Source organism: Rhinopithecus roxellana, chromosome 9 (assembly GCF_007565055.1).
Source record: "Rhinopithecus roxellana isolate Shanxi Qingling chromosome 9, ASM756505v1, whole genome shotgun sequence".
NCBI lineage: Eukaryota > Metazoa > Chordata > Mammalia > Primates > Cercopithecidae > Rhinopithecus > Rhinopithecus roxellana.
In genome coordinates this window covers 127,902,124-127,920,800 of record NC_044557.1, presented here as the reverse complement: position 1 = coordinate 127,920,800, position 18,677 = coordinate 127,902,124, and the positions used below count along the sequence as shown (strand labels likewise).

The 18,677-nt window shown below is 40.0% G+C and overlaps 1 protein-coding gene across 4 annotated transcripts in view; it reads right to left on the bottom strand.

Moving 5' to 3' along the window:
• Window positions 1-839: 839 nt before the first annotated feature.
• Window positions 840-18,677, bottom strand: part of TRMT9B (tRNA methyltransferase 9B (putative)) — a 72,144-nt gene continuing 54,306 nt past the window's right edge. For 2 of the 4 annotated variants that reach the window (XM_010380105.2, XM_030938221.1), the window contains exons 4-6: window positions 16,785-16,939; window positions 11,725-11,898; window positions 840-3,868 (exon numbers count right to left, since the gene is read on the bottom strand). In XM_010380105.2, the coding sequence (XP_010378407.2) occupies window positions 2,832-3,868; window positions 11,725-11,898; window positions 16,785-16,938 (1,365 nt within the window). In that variant the 5' untranslated portion in view covers window position 16,939 and the 3' untranslated portion in view covers window positions 840-2,831. Of the gene's footprint in view, window positions 3,869-11,724; window positions 12,643-16,784; window positions 16,940-18,677 lie in introns of those variants that run through there. The other 2 variants (XM_030938223.1, XM_030938224.1) reach the window with 2 other exon arrangements.

The window sequence follows — 18,677 nt, the reverse complement described above, 5'->3', positions numbered from 1 at the left end:
TCCCTTCTATTTCAGATAGTGGGACTCTGTGCTCATGCCAGTAAGTAAAGAAGAAGGAATAAGAAAGACATTGTGTGATTTAGTATAATAAGGAAGTAAGTGATCAAATTACTCCAGCTAGATCGGTAGAATCTATTATCAAGCACGTGGAGGCCGACAGCATTCACAAATCAACTGTCTACGTTTATACTCACTGATGACTCGTGTTTCCTTTCGAGGACAAGTAAGCTTTTTAAATGATCAAGACGTTTACATTAGTTTTGCTCTTCAATGGCTTTTCTTTAAAAAAAATCCAAAGGCAGAAGTTAAATTTAAAAGAGTTTTCCATGTGACTACCCCAACGAGAGATTATCAATCACCAAGTTAAATATTTGTATACAAAATAATATCTGGATGCATAGATTCTTACATTCATCAGATGAAGAGTGAAAGACTTATTAGTCACCATGCTTTATTTACACCCCTGTCAAAATTACATGAAAATATTTCTCTCCAAAGAACCATTCTAGAGGACCCTTTCATACAAAGTGATGTGTGTACATCTAAGAGGTTGCTCAGTTTAGCTCAAAGGCTAAAGAGTCTAGTAAACAGTTCCACCACGTCATGACTTTTAAGTGGTAGGTTACCACCAGAAAGAGACGACTTCGAGCACAGATTTCTGGCAGCAAGGCCAGGATTAAAAACCCATGTGACAACAGGCTTCAGAGAGAGGAACAATCCATTCCTAATTCAAAGGCCATCAAGCCCGAGTTGTAAGAACATTTTTGACTCTGAGAATCTTCTCTTTTTACCAAGAAAATCCCTTACAGTCATGGTTTAACATCCTAAATTAAGGAATGGAAGAAACCAAATTAATTTTTAATTTGTACTCCGCTTATATATGTTTTCAATCGTCCACTACTGCAGGATGTACACTGAACGGTAGAAGTCATATACATCATTTTTATCAGACAACCTCATCTACCAAAATGGTGATAACACAATCTTATTTTGAAGCCAAAAGAGAGTTATAAACATCAATCGTTTTCAGATATGCTTTAAAAATGTTCAAAAGTAACATCATTATTTGAAGTTATAGCACAATCATGAAAGGAAAAAAGAACCCAAGAGCAAATGAAATTCGTTATTATTTTAGTTACTTTTAGTGGAAAAAATAAAACAAGATTTGGATTTTCAGCCAGGATAAAGTAAAGACTCCTGTCAGATGTCCATTTTCTCATTAATGAACTACTTGAGACTGTACTCCTGGGTCAGCTTATTTCTGCTTCTCCTGTCTCTAGACCTGTATTAATTATATTTGTGTCTCAGGATCTATGACATAAATTTAAACAGACCCACGGGCAAATCTAAACACTGACCACACAGTGTTCAGTCTATTCATTTCTCTACAAAGTGACAGAAATTCAACCTTTAATAAGTAGAAGTTGATTCTACCTAAATTCCTAACATAACTAATAAAATGTAGTTGCCTTCAATAAAATAAATGCCCAGATACTATTTTTAAGGATACAGCAAATCCCAGTCATACCTCTACCAAGGCTAACTATGCTGTACCTTAATCTGTTTGTTCTCAGAGCCAAAATCAGTGCTTCACCTAGATTCTCCTTTCCTAAAGAGTCTGTCAACTCAAAAGAAGTGCCTCGTTCTTGATGCAGACTCATCATTAGTCAATCCTGGTCTTGGATATTCATGCTTCTAATAAGCATGATTGATAACAATCTTGCTAATAAGCAATAGTAATATCAATCTTGAATATTCATGCTTCTACTAAGATTGGAAGAATACCACTTGGGTACTTGCATATAACTCCTAGTACCTACATCCTCCACTACTTACAAGCTAACAATGCCTTTATTATTATTATTATTATTATTATTATTATTATTATTATTTTGAGACAGTCTTGTTAGACTGTCCAGGCTGCAGTGCAGTGGTGCAATCATAGCTCACTGCAGCCTTGAACTCTTGGACTCACGTGATCCTCCTGCCTCAGTCTCTTGAGTAGCGTGGATGACAGGCTTGCACCACCACACCTGGCTAATTTTTTATAGAGATGGGGTCTTGCTATGTTGCCCAGGCTACTCTTGAACTCTTGGGTTCAAGTGATCCTTCCGCCTTGGCCTCCCAAAGTGCTGGGATTACAGGCGTGAGCCACCATGCTCAGCCTAACAGTGCCTTTAAAAACCTCCTGGGTTACATTGAAAACCTTACTATCACATGTCAACTTATTTTGAAGCAAGTTAGCTTACAATTTAGAAAAGTCCTTGTAACACTTCTTGGTTCTCTCCACTGTCACTCAGTTTTCTGAAAACTTTAAGTAGAAGCAAGACCTTGGCAGCAAGATAAGTCATCACATGGTTCAATGTATATTTGTGCAATGGATCAAGTTTACCTATTATCTTGCACACTGCTCTCAATTATAACCTGAGAACCAGAAATTATCCCCTCACTTTATAAAAATACTGTTTTAAAAGATTATTTAACAGCATCATCTTTTTAAATCCATGTGTAGCACTGAAAAACACTATAAATGTATTTTATCTCTCGGGGTTAAAAAAAAATCTGAGCTGTACTGAAGGGCATTTTCTGTTGCTTCTTCAGATCTTTTATATTAACATTTAAGTGCAAATACCCTTTGTCAAGTGCTTTCAGTGCCAGGATCTGTGCTTATTCAAAGATAAAAACAAAAACAACCATATAATTCACAGTCTCTGCAGACCAAATCATAAATGTATTAACAAATAACACTGAATGCAAATTCAGGTAACCATATCAAACCTAATGAAAAAAATGTGGTTCGTCTTTTGGAGGAGTTGTCTAAAAGGATCCAATCAATCACAACTTCCCTTTTTCTCTGCAATGATACACCAGTTACCATGATCATTTCCAGAACTCAGGATACGAAGCTCTGATACATTCTCCTTGAGCAGACTGCAGAGCTCCCCTTCTCGAAACACGTGGTAGTAGCGCATAAAGGCTCTGGAGTCCAAAAGATCAGGCTGTGGATCTTCGACAGACATTGTATCATCTGCATTGGAATCTGTGGAACCAACTGCAGAAATCCTTCTCAATATTTTACTAGCAGAAGGATTATCATCTTCTAAGTTACCTGCCTCCACACAATTCGCACTGGTATTAGTGCTATCCAGAAAACTGCCCCCTCCATTTCTCCTCATTTCTCCTTGATGGTCTCCATTTAAATGCTTCAGAGTGCCTGGTGCTCTCAGCCACTCTAAGTGTTTTCGAGAAGAAGATTCCACAAACACTTCCTCATCTAAGTTTTGCTCTTTTGTTGAAAATGGCTCTTGGTGATCAAAGTCTAAACTAGAGTGTCTGGAAGGCTGGATTGTTACAGTGCTATTGGTCCAACCTTCTGTGTTTTTCAAGGGTCTTACTCTTTCAATTTGCTTCCTCAGAGTCGACTCATCCAAAGATCTGGAGAAAAACCAGGAACGAAATGATTTTCCTAATGTGTTGTAGAATCCATATTCTTCCTCTCCTTCCTTAGAAATATTTGCAAAACAAGTTCTTGCCATAGCAGGTTCATAGTCCACACTGTGGGACCGTTTTGAACCCCACTGCTCCTTAAAACAAACAGAACAGCTACACTCAGAGCAAGGAGGATGGTAGGGATGGCTTCTTTCTGAGTGTCCACACTGCCTCTTCCTCCCAGACTGGCTGGACTCTGAGAAGAGCTGGGAACACAGGGCCCTGTTCCATGGAACAAGCACGTCTTGCTTCTCAAAGCGACGGTTCTTTTGTTCCATTGCCCAAACGTAAATCATCAGCTGGCCTCCAGGAACTAAGACCCTGGCCATTTCTTTTATTGCTCTGATTCTTCTTTGTTTTGTAGAAAAATGATGTATGACTGAAAAAGACAAAACTAGATCTTACTGTGTATGCACACACATAAACCCACACATGTATATACTGGTGTTTACCACATAACAATGATGAAATTTTGACATCTAGTAAAACCTTCTTATTTCCTCCATGGCAATGATGATGACAGAAATAGCACAGGCCTGATTTTAGGAGAGAGATAAATTTTAGCTTTGGCTGCTGTACTTTAATATTAGATAGCTGATCTTGGGCAAGATATTTAAGTTCTACAGATTTTAACATGCTTCCTCGAAAATAAGAAGTCTAGAGTCCACAAATCCATAAAGTCTCTTCCAGTTCCAAAATACTATGGATTTTCTTAACCAGAAGGATGGCCACTGTGAATTCCTAAAATTTGAAAGGGATATTAAGTGTTCCCTGGTTGAATTCTATGATGTAATTCAATGTGTTAACGAATGCTTTGTACTGCTAAAGTAATAGCTGAGAAGTACAGAAATATACTGAATATTGTTTCTCTGTCTGGATAATGCAAAGATCAGCCAGCTCACCACAAGTCCTATTGATTGCTTATAATAAGATATAAAATAGTTGTGTCTATTAAAAAAATCAATGTATATAGGTCATCATTTTACTTCCAATTTCTGCAAAGTCAAAATGAGCTTCAAGTAAGACAGACTTTATCAAGTCGTAAGTGTGTTATTAGGCATAATTTTATCCACCAATAGACAGAAAGTGCTAGTCTGTTTGTTCTTGAGGGAGTGTAATCACAGTACTGTGTTAAGAGAAAACGTCAAATTATTTTTTCCTACACAGACCTACCAATATATCAGGAAGGAAATTAATCTCAAGCAAAGTTTCTTGTTTTGATATGAGTTGTGAGGGCAGAGATAGAGGTTGAAAGGGTTGCTCTAAGGGTCAAAATAATCCAACTGTTAGTGGTGATTTTAGGCAAACTAATCTTTGTAGTTTACCTGCCACAGAGATATATTAAATATCAAAAATGGGGTTTGTGTACAGATCAAACTAGTAAAGAAATATCACTCAACAGATACATTTTGTATTGTTAGCAATCAAGTTTTCATTCCTATCGACAGCACACAAACTTTGGTATCTCTACCACGCAGCAATGTAAGAAAGCCAGAGGTGTGAGGGTAAAATGGGTTTGAAGAACAAGACACCAGTGTATTTTGTTCTGCTAGATTATTTTTTTGGTAACTAGTTTTGTGATCTTTGACCAATCACTCTATCCACCTGGCCTCAGACTGCCGCCACCCACCCCCCAAAAGAAGAGTCCATTAGTATGGCTCATTTGAAAGCACACTTTTCTAGAAGTAGAGTCCTGATTACTAAGCTAAGGAGGTATAGGAGTCAGGACTGAGAAAGACTCAATCCACTGCTAATGCTCACATTTACCCGTGGTTACTAAGGGCCATTAATATCTCCCGTGCCGCGTGCAGTGGCTCATGCCAGTAATCCCAGCACTTTGGGAGACTGAGGTAGGTGGATCACTTGAGGCCAGGAGTTTGAGACCAGCCTGGGCAACATGGCAAAACCCCATCTCTACAAAAAATACAAAAAAATTAACTGGGTGCAGTGGTGTGTGCCTGTAGTTCCAGCTACTCAGGAGGCTGAAGTGGGAGGATCATTTGAGCCGGGGAGGTCAAGGTTGCAGTGGGCCATGATCAAGCCACTGCAGTGCAGTCTGGCCAACAGAGTGAGACACTGTCTCAAGTATCTCCCATATGCATGTATGTATCTCCCATAACTTGCGCCTAATTCACTTTAGAGCTTCTTCTATGGGTATATTTTCTAAATACAATCCATCTTCATTATTCATGGATTCTGTGTTTGCAAATTTGCCCACTTGATAATCAATCGCCCCCAAATCAATACTCCCCAAATTGTAGTCCCTCAAATCAATACTCCCAGACTTTCATGGTCATTCACTGACGAATGCAGAGGGGCAACTCGAGCCTCTCAATGCACGTATTCCCAGCTGAGATGAAACAAAGCAATGTTCTTCCTTCTGATTTCAACTCTAATACTGTAAACAAGGGTTATTTTTGTGATCTATTTTGTGTCACATTTTCTGCATGTTTGTGCTTCTTGTTGGTGATTTTGCTATTTGAAATCGCCTCCAAACATAGTGATGAGGTATTACCCAGTGCTCCCAAGCCCTGGAAGACTGTGATGTGCCTTACGGAGAAAATATATGAGTTAGATAACTTCATCCAGGCCTGAGTTGCAGTGCTGTTGGCATGAGCCTAAGATCCAATAAACTGTCTTTAAACAGAAACACACATAAAACAAGGCAATATATTGTTCAGCTGACAAAAATGTTGTGACCAGAGGCTCACAGAAACCCAATCCTGTATGCCTCTTGGGATTCTATATTCCACTGAATTTATTAATTCAGTGTTCACAGAGACTTTATAGAACATTACTACTGTAGATAATGATAATTGACTGTATTTTTTGGGGGGTGGTATAAGACCCCAAGAAAAAAACCATTAAAATGGAACTATTTTAATAAAATGGTCTCTTCAGTAGACTCGTACATCAACATTCAGAATTTTATTGGGCTTCAAAGTAGGTTTTTTTTCTTTGTTTTCATTTTTGTTTTGAGACAGGGTCTTGCTCTGTCACCCAGGATGTAGTGGCTCCATCTCAGCTGGCTGCAGCCTCTGCCTGCTGAGTTCAGTTGATTTTCCTCTCTCAGCGTCCTGAGTAGCTGGGACCACAGGTGTATACCACCACGCCCAGCTAATTTTTGTAATTTTTGCAGAGATGGGGTTTCGCCGTGTTGCCCAGGCTGGTATCGAACTCCTGAGCTCAAGCCATCCTCCCACCTCAGCCTCCCAAAGTGCTGGGATTACAGGCATGAGCCACCATGCCTGGCCAAGTTGTTTTTTTAAACAGAAAGTCCTTATTTATTCGTTTATTAATGCCTAAGTGACAATTCCTTTCCAATCAGATGTAATACTGTAATTTCACCTAGGAATATCAGTGTTTTATATTATGTTTTATATTTAAAGTGTAATAAGTAACAGCCTTTAAACCAAATGTTCTTAAGAAAAAAATAGCTGGCTGGGATGGTGGCTCACACCTGTAATTCCAGCACTTTGGGGCTGAGGTGGGCGGATCACTTGAGCTCAGGAGTTGAAGACCATCCTGGGCAACATAGTGAAACCCCATCTCTACCAAAAAAATAAAAAATAAAAAAAGATTAGCTGGGTGTGATGGTGTGTGTCTGTGGTCCAAGCTACTCAGGAAGCTGATGTGAGAGGATCACTAGAGTCCAGGAGGCAGAGGTTGAAGTGAGCCAAGATCACGCCACTGTACTCCAACCTGGGTGACAGAATACGACCCTGTCTCAAAAAAAAAGAAAAAAAAACCTACAAATGATTACTTCTTTACATGTTAAATGCATTAGACATGCATACACATGCATGTTCTATTAAGAAACATTGTAAATGTATCTAAAGTGGGAAGTGAGAATATATTTACCTGAAATATCAATGTCTGGAAACGATGTTGAATTTTTTTAAAGTCCCTTTTGTTTAAAAAAATCATAATCACAACTTAAAGGCAAAAGTAGTACTCAAGATACGTATCCTAAAGCAGTATTTTCCTGCTGAGAGCCCAGACAGTAGGTAGGTTGAATTCAATTACTGGATTCCAGATTCAGATGAGAAGTTTACACACGATCTCCTTTAATGTCTTGTTACATTTTGATATTTTATCATTTGTTTACATTTAACTTTTCAAGTGTACATGACTCGCTTCTCTAACCTTCAGCATTCAGAATCTGCAGGTTTAGCGTAAAGCAGCCTTTTTTTAAACATCAGTACTGTTGACGTTTTGGGCTAGATGATTCATTTTTTTGTTTTTGTTTTTGTTTTGTGAGACAGTCTTGCTCTGCCACCCAGGCTGAAGGGCAGTGATATGACTTGGCTCACTGCAACCTCCGCCTCCCGGGTTCAAGCAATTCTCCTGCCTCAACCTCTCAAGTAGCTGAGATTACAGGCATGCGCCACCATGCCCGGCTAATTTTGTACTTTTAGTAGAGATGGGGTTTCACCATATTGGCCAGGCTGGTCTTGAACTCCCGACCTCGTGATCCGCCCGCCTCAGCCTCCCAAAGTGGATAATTATTTATTGTGGGAGCCCACTTACTAGATGACATTACACATACACACATCCAGTTGTGACAATTAAAAATGTCTCCAGACATTGCCCATGTCTCCTGGGGAAAGTGGGAAGGAGCAGCATAACCCCCATTTGAGAAGCACTAGCCTGAAGGGCATCGTTGATTGCTGCTATGTTAATATGCCACCACATTTCCCTAGGATGTTTATCAGACTATTCCAAAGGTAAGTAAAATGATGCTTCTTTTTCTAATCCACCAGTAAATGAAGGCATAACTAGGTATGATGCTTAGCTCACATTACTATTATTAAAAGATATGGAAAAGCGAACATATATATACATATGTATTTCTTCCTGTTAAGCAGGAAGTGCCAACATATAGAATTTTAAATAGAGAAGTAAATATATAGGGACATAACAGAGACAGTCTATTGAAATTTCTCATACTATACTTTCTTTTATATATTATTCATATTTACATATTTATTTATATATATTTCTTATAATATAGGTCCCTATATATGTAATAGGAGAAATTTCAGTAGACTCTCTCTCTTATGTCTCATACGGTCATATATGCACACTCACACATATATATTTTACCTTTTATATTTATATATGTTGTGTGTGTGTGTGTGTGTGTATGTGTGTGTGTATATATATGTTTTTTAGGGACAGGGTCTCACTATGTTGCCCAGGCTGGACATAAACTCCTGGGCTCAAACGATCCTCTCACCCCAGCCTCTCAAAGTAGCTGGGACTACAGGTGCCTGTCACCATGCCTGGCTGCTGTAATATAGTTCTCAATTTGAAATTTAACTGAAAATAACCACATCACATTAATTCATAGTTACAGATCATACAAACGTGTGCTGTTTTTCTACTTAAGGAAGCATTTTAAATTCGAAGATGGCAACTAGGTGAACTCCATTTTCTCTGAGGGCAAGGCACGAGATGTACACTGAAAATAGAGAAGGACGTAGCCAGACACGCACGGAGCATTTCCTAAGCATAAGAAAGCTGGTCTATATCCCCTTCCTTCACCAGTGGCTCAGTGGCATGGTCTGGATGTAGGTGGCTTTGCAGACTAAAACGAATTTAGCCTGGGCATGGTGTCCATGCCTGTAATCACAATACTTTGGGAGGCCAAGGCAGGTGGACTGGTTGAGCCCAGGAGTTCAAGACCAGCCTGGACAATATGGCAACCCTATCTCTACAAAAAAATTCAAAACAATTAGCCAGGCATGGTGGTGTGTGCCTGTAGTACCAGCTACTTGGGAGGCTGAGGCAGGAGGATAACCTGAGCCCAGGAGGTCAAGGCTGCCACAGCACTCCAGCCTGGGTGACAGAGTAAGACCCTGTTTCAAAAAAATAAAAAACTCTTGAATCATTAAAAAATCCAATAACAATTTGAAGGTTTAAATAGTTAAAAGGAAAAAAAGTAAAATGAGTGTAGACAAAAGAAAAGCAGAGCCCACACATTTATCTGACATTTTATTTTATTTTATTTATTTTTTGGAGATGGAGTCTCACTCTGTTGCTTAGGCTGGAGTACAGTGGAGAGATCTCGGCTCACTGCAACCTCTGCGTTCCGGGTTCAAGCAATTCCCTGCCTCAGCCTCACAAGTAGTTGGATTACAAACGCCTGCCACCACGCCCGGCTAATTTTTGTCTTTTTAGTAAAGACGGGGTTTCACCATCTTGACCAGGCTGGTCTTGAACTCCTGACCTCGTGATCCACCCGCCTCCGCCTCCCAAAGTGCTGGGATTACAGGCGTGAGTCACCGCGCCCGGCCCATTTCTTTGACCTTTCTCCAATTTCTAGTTAAGTGGAATGATCAAACCAAAACCTTTTTCCACTAAAGATTCAAAGCATTGTATAATGTTGCTTAATTCAACAAGGTTTTCTCCTGGTTATAGACTGAAGGTTTGTGGCCCGCAAGACTCATATGTCGAAGTCCTAACCCCGAGAGTGAACGTATTAGGAGATCAGAACTTTAGGAAGTTTAGACAAAGTCATGAGGTGGGCCCCCATGATGGGATTAATGGTCTTATAAGAAGAGACCAGACAGCTTGCTCTCTCTCTCTCTCTTTCTCTTCTTCTCCTTCCAGTCTCCCGCTACATTCCACGTGATGATACAGCAATAATTAAGCCATCTGCAAGCTGGTAGGAGGGTCCCTAACAGAACCTTACCCTGCTGGCACCCTGATCTCAGATGTGCAGCCTCCAGAACTGTGAGAAATAAATGTCTGTTGTTTAAGCCAAGTCTATGGTATTTTGTTATAGCAGGCTGCAAAGGCTAAGACAATCTTCTTCATGCTTACAACCAAAATGGATTTAACAGTTTCAACTGCAAACGAGACTGTCAGAGAGCAAGTTTCCATGGCAACCATCTCTTGCCAGTCCTTACTAGTTCCAAGGTTATGGCTTCTAGGCAGCCTCCCCTCAACATGCGAAGAAACAGTCCCCACCTAATGTTGGATAAATCAATCTTTCATGCATTTTAGGAAAAGAGCAAATCATCTTATTCTGCATTTTTGTCATGAAAAACTCCATTTTATAAAAGATCATCTTTCTTGGATAAAACTTGTTATTCAAATAGGTGGATTTTTTTTTTTTTTTTTTTTTTTTTTTTTTTTTTTTTTGAGATGGAGTTTCACTCTGTCATCGTGTACAGTGGCACGATCTCAGCTCACTGCAACCTCCGCCTTCCCAGTTCAAGCGATTCTCCTGCCTCAGCCTCCTGAGTAGCTGGGACTACATGCGCTTGCACCATGCCCAGCTAATTTTTGTATTTTTAGTAGAGATGGGGTTTCACCATGTTGGCCAGGCTGGTCTCAATCTCCTGACCTCATGATCCACCCACCTTGGCCTCCCAAAGGGCTGGGATTACAGGCGTGAGCCACCGCACCCAGCCAAACAGGTTGATTTTTAAGAGTGTATTGGGACAAGTAATTTGCTTTGCAAAAGATTTTTCCATTGCAAAACAAACAAAAAAACCTTGTCATAGGATTCCTTTAAATATCAAGTTTCCCTGCATATTTAAATATGGCAGGTGTCATGTATTCCTTACCTGCATGTATTTCAGGCATGGCTTTTTTTTCCCCATTTTTTGGCATGTGTGTTTTCTGGTCATACTTTTTGGGAAGATATGAGAAACACATTCCCTAGACTCATGAACAATCTCTGGCAGTATGTGAGCAGAGTGGCATTATAAAAACAATGCCATCCAAGACCAGATGGGACCCACCTTCTCCCTGAACCTGAGTGCCTGTGAGTGGCAGATTGGTCCAGGTGACATTTGGTGTGTGAGCCCTAGAATTCTCTGCTAACAAAGGCCACTATTTTGGCCTAAAAAATGACAATATAACTTCTAAAAATCTACTTTGCTTTGCATGAATCTGGCTTCATTTAAATATAATGAAGTGCTGTTTTCAATGAGTAAGATTCCTTTTATCCTTTCTTACTCATAAATAAAAGAAATTGGAATGAATCATAAAAAAACTGCAATGACAATTTGAAGGTTTAAATAGTTAAAACAATCATATATGCCATAAATACATTTTGGAGTTGAGTCAAATCACTCAAGTAGTTGAAACAATTATTTTAAATTAGAGAAAATAAATTACATTGACATTTCTACACAGAACAGATGGTGAGTCATGAGAACAGACTAAACCCTGTCAATTATTCTCGTGGCAAAGGGTGAATGTGTGATCCGGCTGCCTTACCTCCTATGGAGATGACAGCATCGAAGCCCTCATCCCTAAAGGGGAGATTAAGGTTGTCACATACCATGGCTTCACATCCTCTCTCCCGGGCAATCTCTACCAGTGGCCCACAGTAGTCACAGCCCACGGTATGTACCTGGCTGTTTACTTTAAGATACTTCCCAGTCCCACAACCTAGAAGAGAAAAACCTGCGTTACATGCCGTCCTCAATGGAAAGTGTGAAATAGTTCATTTGTCTCATAACAAGAAATATAATTCACTTTTTTTTTTTTTTTTTGAGACAAAGTCGCGCTCATTCACCCAGGCTGGAGTACAGTGGCGCGATCTCGGCTCACTGCAACCTTTGCCTCCCGGGTTCAAGCAATTCTCTTGCCTCAGCCTCCCGAGTAGGTGGGATCATAGGCGTGTGCCACTATGCCTTGCTAATTTTGTATTTTTCATAGAGACGAGTTTCTCCACGTTGGTTAGGTTGGTCTTGAACTCCTGACATCAGGAGATTCGCCTGCCTCGGCCTCCCAAAGTGCTGGGATTACAGGCATGAGCCACCGTGCCCGGCCAACTTTTTTTTTTTCTTTTTTTTTTTTTAACTAACTAAGACAGAATACAACATGGTGTGAAGGTATTCACAAAAGTAAAAGAAAAGTCTTCAGTGAATACTTACATATTCTCATATAGAAGAGAGAAAGGCCATAGGAAAAAAATAACATTTATTGAATATTTAATGAGGTAATGTCCACAGGGCTCAGTACACTAGTGCAACCAAGGCACGTCAGCTGGTCCATGGCAAGAAAGGTAGTTCTAGTATCCCAGAGACCGTGTGCAGCCTCTAAGCTCACATCCATATTTCATTGTATATACACGCATGTGACGGCCTTTATTCTCCTGTTGTCTCTCCAAAGATTCTTACCACTTGCTGACTGCAAAACAAACAACTGTCAACAACTTTTCAATTATTTATACACTAAAACATGCCTTCAACTTTTAAAAATTTGAACTTGAATTAGAAAAGCATTTTAAACATTGTTTTTAGCCAATCTCTATTCATTGCTACATTTAAAATGATCTCTATGGGCCCAGTATACAACTCAGATTATAAAAACTACTTTTTTTTCTTAAATAGACAATTTTTGATATTCACTTTCCAGTGGCAGAGACCTAAATCATTCAGGATTCACAAAGCCCAAAGGTTTAGATCATTGAGGTCTTACTGATGTTACAGTTGAAGAAGGTAGTAACATGAATGAATAACCACCTTGAAACAAAGCCTACAATCTAATACTTTATATTATATTCTATCACAGATATATAATCTAATTCCTTTCCAGAAATACTAAAAGAAACCATTAGAGCCTATATTTGTACCTATTGACATTACCTATACAATTTTTCTACCTGAAAAAATATCTATCACTATTCAAGGGTGATTAGCTTGCTGCTTCTGAAATACATCAGGACGCTGCAACCTCTGCCTCCCAGACTCAAGCGGTCCTCCTACCTCAGCCTCCCAAGTAGCTGAGACTACAGGCATGTGCCACCATGCCCAGCCAATTTTTTTTTTTTTACTGTTGTTGTATTTTTTGTAGAGATGGAGTTTCACTATGTTGTCCAGGTTGGTCTCAAAGTCCTGAGCTGAGTGATCTGCTCGCCTCGCCTCCCAAAGTGCTAGGATTACAGGTGTGAGATACCGCGCCCGGCCTATTTGTAGTGTAATTTGTAGTGGCAAAACACAGCAAACAACATATATTAAATGTTAATATGGCACGATTAGCACAGAATCGTAGGCAGCTTTTAATACTGGGTAGCTCTATACAAAAAATATGGAATGATTTCCTCAATATATTAAAAGTATAAAAAAAGCTAGGAGTATAATTAATAGTATACTACCATTAATGTAACCAAAAAAAGGGAAACTACCCATCACACACTCACAGGCACAAATACGCTTATATTTACATAAAACATCTCAAAAAGATCATACAAGAAGCTAATAGCATCAGAGGCCTCTGGTGTGGGTTGCTTGGTGCCGGTGACTGGGATGGGAGAAGATTTTACACTATGCATTCTTTTGTGCTTTGTTGCTGAACCACATCGGTGGGTTACCTATTAAAATACTTTTACACATTTTGAACCACTTGTTCACATCCTTTAACTATTTTTCTTGTGACTTGTTGGTATTTTTCCTTTTTTTTCTTTTGAACTTATTCCTTCTGTTTGATACTCTGAACATTTTAACCAACATCTTGCCATTTCCTACACCTACCACACCTGCTTTGACACCCCAGCCCAGGTAACCACCATTTTAACCTCTCCTTCTATGAGTCCCACTGTTTTAGATCCCACATATAAGTGAGATCACTGCGTATTTGTCTTTCTGTGCCTGGCTTATTTCACATAGCATAATATCTTCCAGGTTCCTCCGTGTTGTCGCAAATGACAGGATGCTGATCTTTTTTTTTACAGTGACATTGAAGAATGCTTAGTAGATTAAAAAAATTGTCAGCCGGGCGCGGTGGCTCACGCCTGTAATCCCAGCACTTTGGGAGGCGGAGGCGGGCGGATCACGAGGTCAGGAGATCGAGACCATCCAGGCTAACACGGTGAAATCCCGTCTCTACCAAAAATACAAAAACTTAGCCGGGCGCGGTGGCGGCGCCTGTAGTCCCAGCTACCCGGAGCCTGAGGCAGGAGAATGGCGTAAACCCGGGAGGCAGAGCTTGCAGTGAGCTGAGATCCGACCACTGCACTCCAGCCTGGGCGACAGAGCGAGATTCCGTCTCAAAAAAGAAAAAAAAAAATTATCTAGATTTCTATGACATATGTTGCAGATGTTTTTACTTAGTTTGATTTTGGTCTTTTGACTAGAATTGTATGTCTGTCTAGATTTTTGTCTTGTGGAACTTTTCCATTTTTATAGGGTCAAAGTTATCCGTCAATACAGTTAATCCTCATCAATTACAGCTTCCATATTTGCAGTTAATCTACCTGCTGAAATTTATTTGTTACCCCAATGTCAATACTACAGCATTGCATGGTCATTATCAGACTTATATACTCACAGTGCAGCAAAATATTTGAGTCACCTGAGACCCACATACCCAGCCTCCTTTTTTCAGCTCCCATACTGTAGTCGTGTGTCCTTTCCATAATCTATTTAGGGCCACGATTTCTCCATTTGTACAGTTTTTACCGGTGATTTTGCTGTTTCAAAGAGCCTAAGCCTGGGGCTGAAATACCGTCTAGTGTTCCTGAACATAAGAAGGCTGGGATGTCTCTGATGGACAAAATATATGTGTTAGATAAGCTTTGTTCAGGAAAGAGTTATAGTGTGTTGGCCATGAGCCCAATGTTTATGAAATAATAATACATAGTAATCAAGGTGTCTTTAAACAGAAGCACAAATGCAACAAGCTTATACATTGGTAAATTGACAAATATGTTGTGACCTGAAGTTTACAGGAGTCTAATCCAATATTTCCCCTATGAGTAATGATTCAGTATTTGCCAATTCAATGTTTATGATACATATATGAAATGTAAGTACTGTGAATAATGGCAATGAACTGTATATTCTTTTATGATTTCTTTTTGTATGTGTATCATACATAGGCATTTTGCCTCTGAGAATATTTTAAATAACAATCTAGTTGTCATCTAGTCCTTTAATGAGCTCATTTCCTTATGCTTATATCTTTGCTTCATTTGGAATTTATTTTGATGTAAGGTATGAGAAAGTAACTCTCTGATTGTATATGTCGTTATCCCAAAGCCATTTACCTAATAACTCCTTGTCCCCACTGATTTTAAGATCCTGGTACGTGGCTTACTTACATTAATAGGTGGCAATAGATCCAAACTCACTGCACGTTCTGAAACTAGATTTATTATTTTTTTAAATTACATGGTAGAGATATTTTTCAAAGACTCCCAATTTCCATGTGACATGCACCCCTTCCCCAGATTCCACATTACTCATACCATCTTCAGCAAGTCACAAGTTCCGGTATGTCTGTTTCTCTTACCAGTGTTTAGAGTGAATATCAAACTAGACAGACTTTGCAACTACAGACTTACGACTCATGGGTGTAGTCAGCATGCAATTGCTAGAATGCAGTTTTAGGTGGGCAGGCCTTGCGTGAGATTCCAACCACAACTTAAGTCTTAGTCCTAGATCTACTAAGCTGTGGTTTACCAGTTCTTGATTTAGGAGGATGCTGAACCAATGTCCTCCAGACAAATAAGCTATTATGAAAATACTGTCTAATTAAAGATATGTTTCTGTAATGAAACACCTATAGAATAATTAAGGGAAAGGACCCATGAGATTCATAAGACATTACTGGACCTCTTGCATAATCCCACAATTCTACAGAAGGCATGTGAACCACTCAAAGTGAGCCACCAGCAGAGAACACATTTGGCAAATGTGAATGTCTTTAAATTTACAACGGTCAGTTTCACAAGCCATCATTTCCATCCTAATTTATTCAATCAATGTTAGGTCTGTTTTGGTGGAGGATGTACACAAAGGCCCTGAAAAGTCACTGTCTAAATGTAAAGTTTGAGGCCAGACATGGTGGCTCATGCCTGTAATCCCAGCACTTTGGGAGGCCAAGACAGATTGATCACCTGAGGTCAGGAGTTCGAGACCAGCCTGGCCAACATGGCAAAACCCCGTTTCTACTAAAAATACAAAAAATAGCTGGGCATGGTGGTGGGTACCTGTAATCACAGCTATTTGGGAGGCTGAGGCAGGAGAATCAGTTGAACCCAGGAGGTGCAGTTTGCAGCAAGCTGAGACTGCACCACTGCACTCCAGTCTGGCTGACAAGAGTGAAACTCCATCTCAAAAAAAAAAAAAAAAAAAAGAAAAGTTTGAGAAAGTTTTTTACTTGCTGCTGACTTGACTGTCTGAGTTTCTGCTGTAAAATGAATATTCTAGGTACTGGCATGCCAAGGGTACAATTTCAAGATTCTTATTAGAACAAAACTAAAAAATGAATCTGAAAAGCAAAGGCTCAATGGAAGATATTTCATGCTGCATGGCCCAACGGTGGGTTACCTATGTCTGCGACGATGCTGCCTGGCTTCTGTTCTTGGAGGAACTGGCGGACACGAGGCCAGGCTTTGCTCTGCAGGTCGCTGAAGTAAGGGGCTGTGCTCTCGTACACGTTGTGCACATGCTGCTTCTCCAGCTGGGCGGCTTCATGATCCATCCTGGGGAAAACAGGACCAAGCCAAGGCATGCAGGTCAGCCTATGCGCCATAGGTGACTGAAGGAGGATGCATATTTCCCAAACTTGGGAACCTACAACTGCAAAAGTCGTGCTGTTCACACACTTTCTTATAAGCTGCAAAGTACAATGCCTTCACGGTAACCATCGTTGCCAAAAGACTAGCAAATGCACGGTTTTTACCTGCTATATTAAGGAAAACAATGGTTTGAAAATGAGTTAATTATTATATAATAAGTTCCTGAAGAAGATGAATTTTTTTTTTTTTTTTTGAGGTGGAGTCTTGCTCTGTCGCCCAGGTTGGAGTGCAGTGGCTCGATCTCTGCTCACTGAAAGTTCCGCCTCCCGGGTTCAAGTCATTCTCCTGCCTCAGCCTCCTGAGTAGCTGGGACTACAGGTGCCCGCCAACACACCCGGATAACTTTTTGTATTTTTAGTAGAGACGGGGTTTCACCGTGTTAGCCAGGATGGTCTTGATCTTGACCTCGTGATCTGCCCGCCTCGGCCTCCCAAAGTGCTGGGATTATGGGCGTGAGCCACGGCGCCCAGCCAAGATGAATTCCTAATTTTAGAAGCATAACCAAAATTCTTACTAAACGGTTTACTTTGGATAAGACCATTGTATCTGATGCTGAATAGATTTCAAAATTTCATAACAGGTAGCTCACCATTTCAGCCCAATAACGAAGCCCTATTAATTCTACCTTTTTAGTGTTTGGGTTCCAGTCATGTCTCTATATCACTACTGCTTTTATTTTAGTATAGGTGCCCATTTCTTTACTGAATTACTTCAACAGCTGGCAAACAGTTCTATTGCCCTTCAATTGCTTTTCCCAATTTCAATTACGTCATAATTATTTTTGTAAAATATAGGACTGATTTTGTTGCTTCTCATGTATTTATTTTTAATTTTTGTGGGTACATAGTAGGTGTATATATTTATGGAGTGCATGAGATGTTTTGATATAGGGATACAAGGCTCAATAATCACATCAGGGAGAATGGGGTGTCCATCACCTTGAGCATTTATCCTTTGTGTTACAAACAATCCAAAATGTACAAATAAATTATGTTTTTTACTATAGTCACCCTGTTGTGCTAGCAAATACTAGGTCTTACTCTATTTTTTGTACCCATTAACCGTCTCCACTTCTCTCCCACTCCCCACTACCCTTCGCAGCCTCTCCTAACCATCCTTCTACTGTCTATATCCATGAGTTCAATTATTTTAATTTCTAGCTCTCATAAATAAGTGAGAACTTATGAAGTCTGTCTTTCTGTGCCTCACTGATTTCAGCTAACATAATGACCTCCAGTTCCATCCATATTATTGCAAATGACAGGATTTTTTTTTTTTTTTTTTTGAATGGAGTCTCGCTCTGTCACCCAGGCTGGAGTGCAGGGGCATGATCTCGGCTCACTGCAACCTCCACCTCCCGGGTTCACACCATTCTCCTGCCTCAGCCTCCTGAGTAGCTGGGACTACAGTCGCATGTCACCATGCGTGGCTAATTTTGTGTATTTTTAGTAGAGAAGGGATTTCACCGTGTTAGCCAGGTTGGTCTCGATCTCCTGACGTCGTGATCCACCCGCCTCGGCCTCCCAAAGTGCTGGGATTACAGGCGTGAGCCACCGCGCCTCGCCCGGATTTCATTTTTTTTTTTTTTTTAAAGCTGAGAACTCCATTGTGTATAAGCACCACATTTTCTTTATCCATTCAT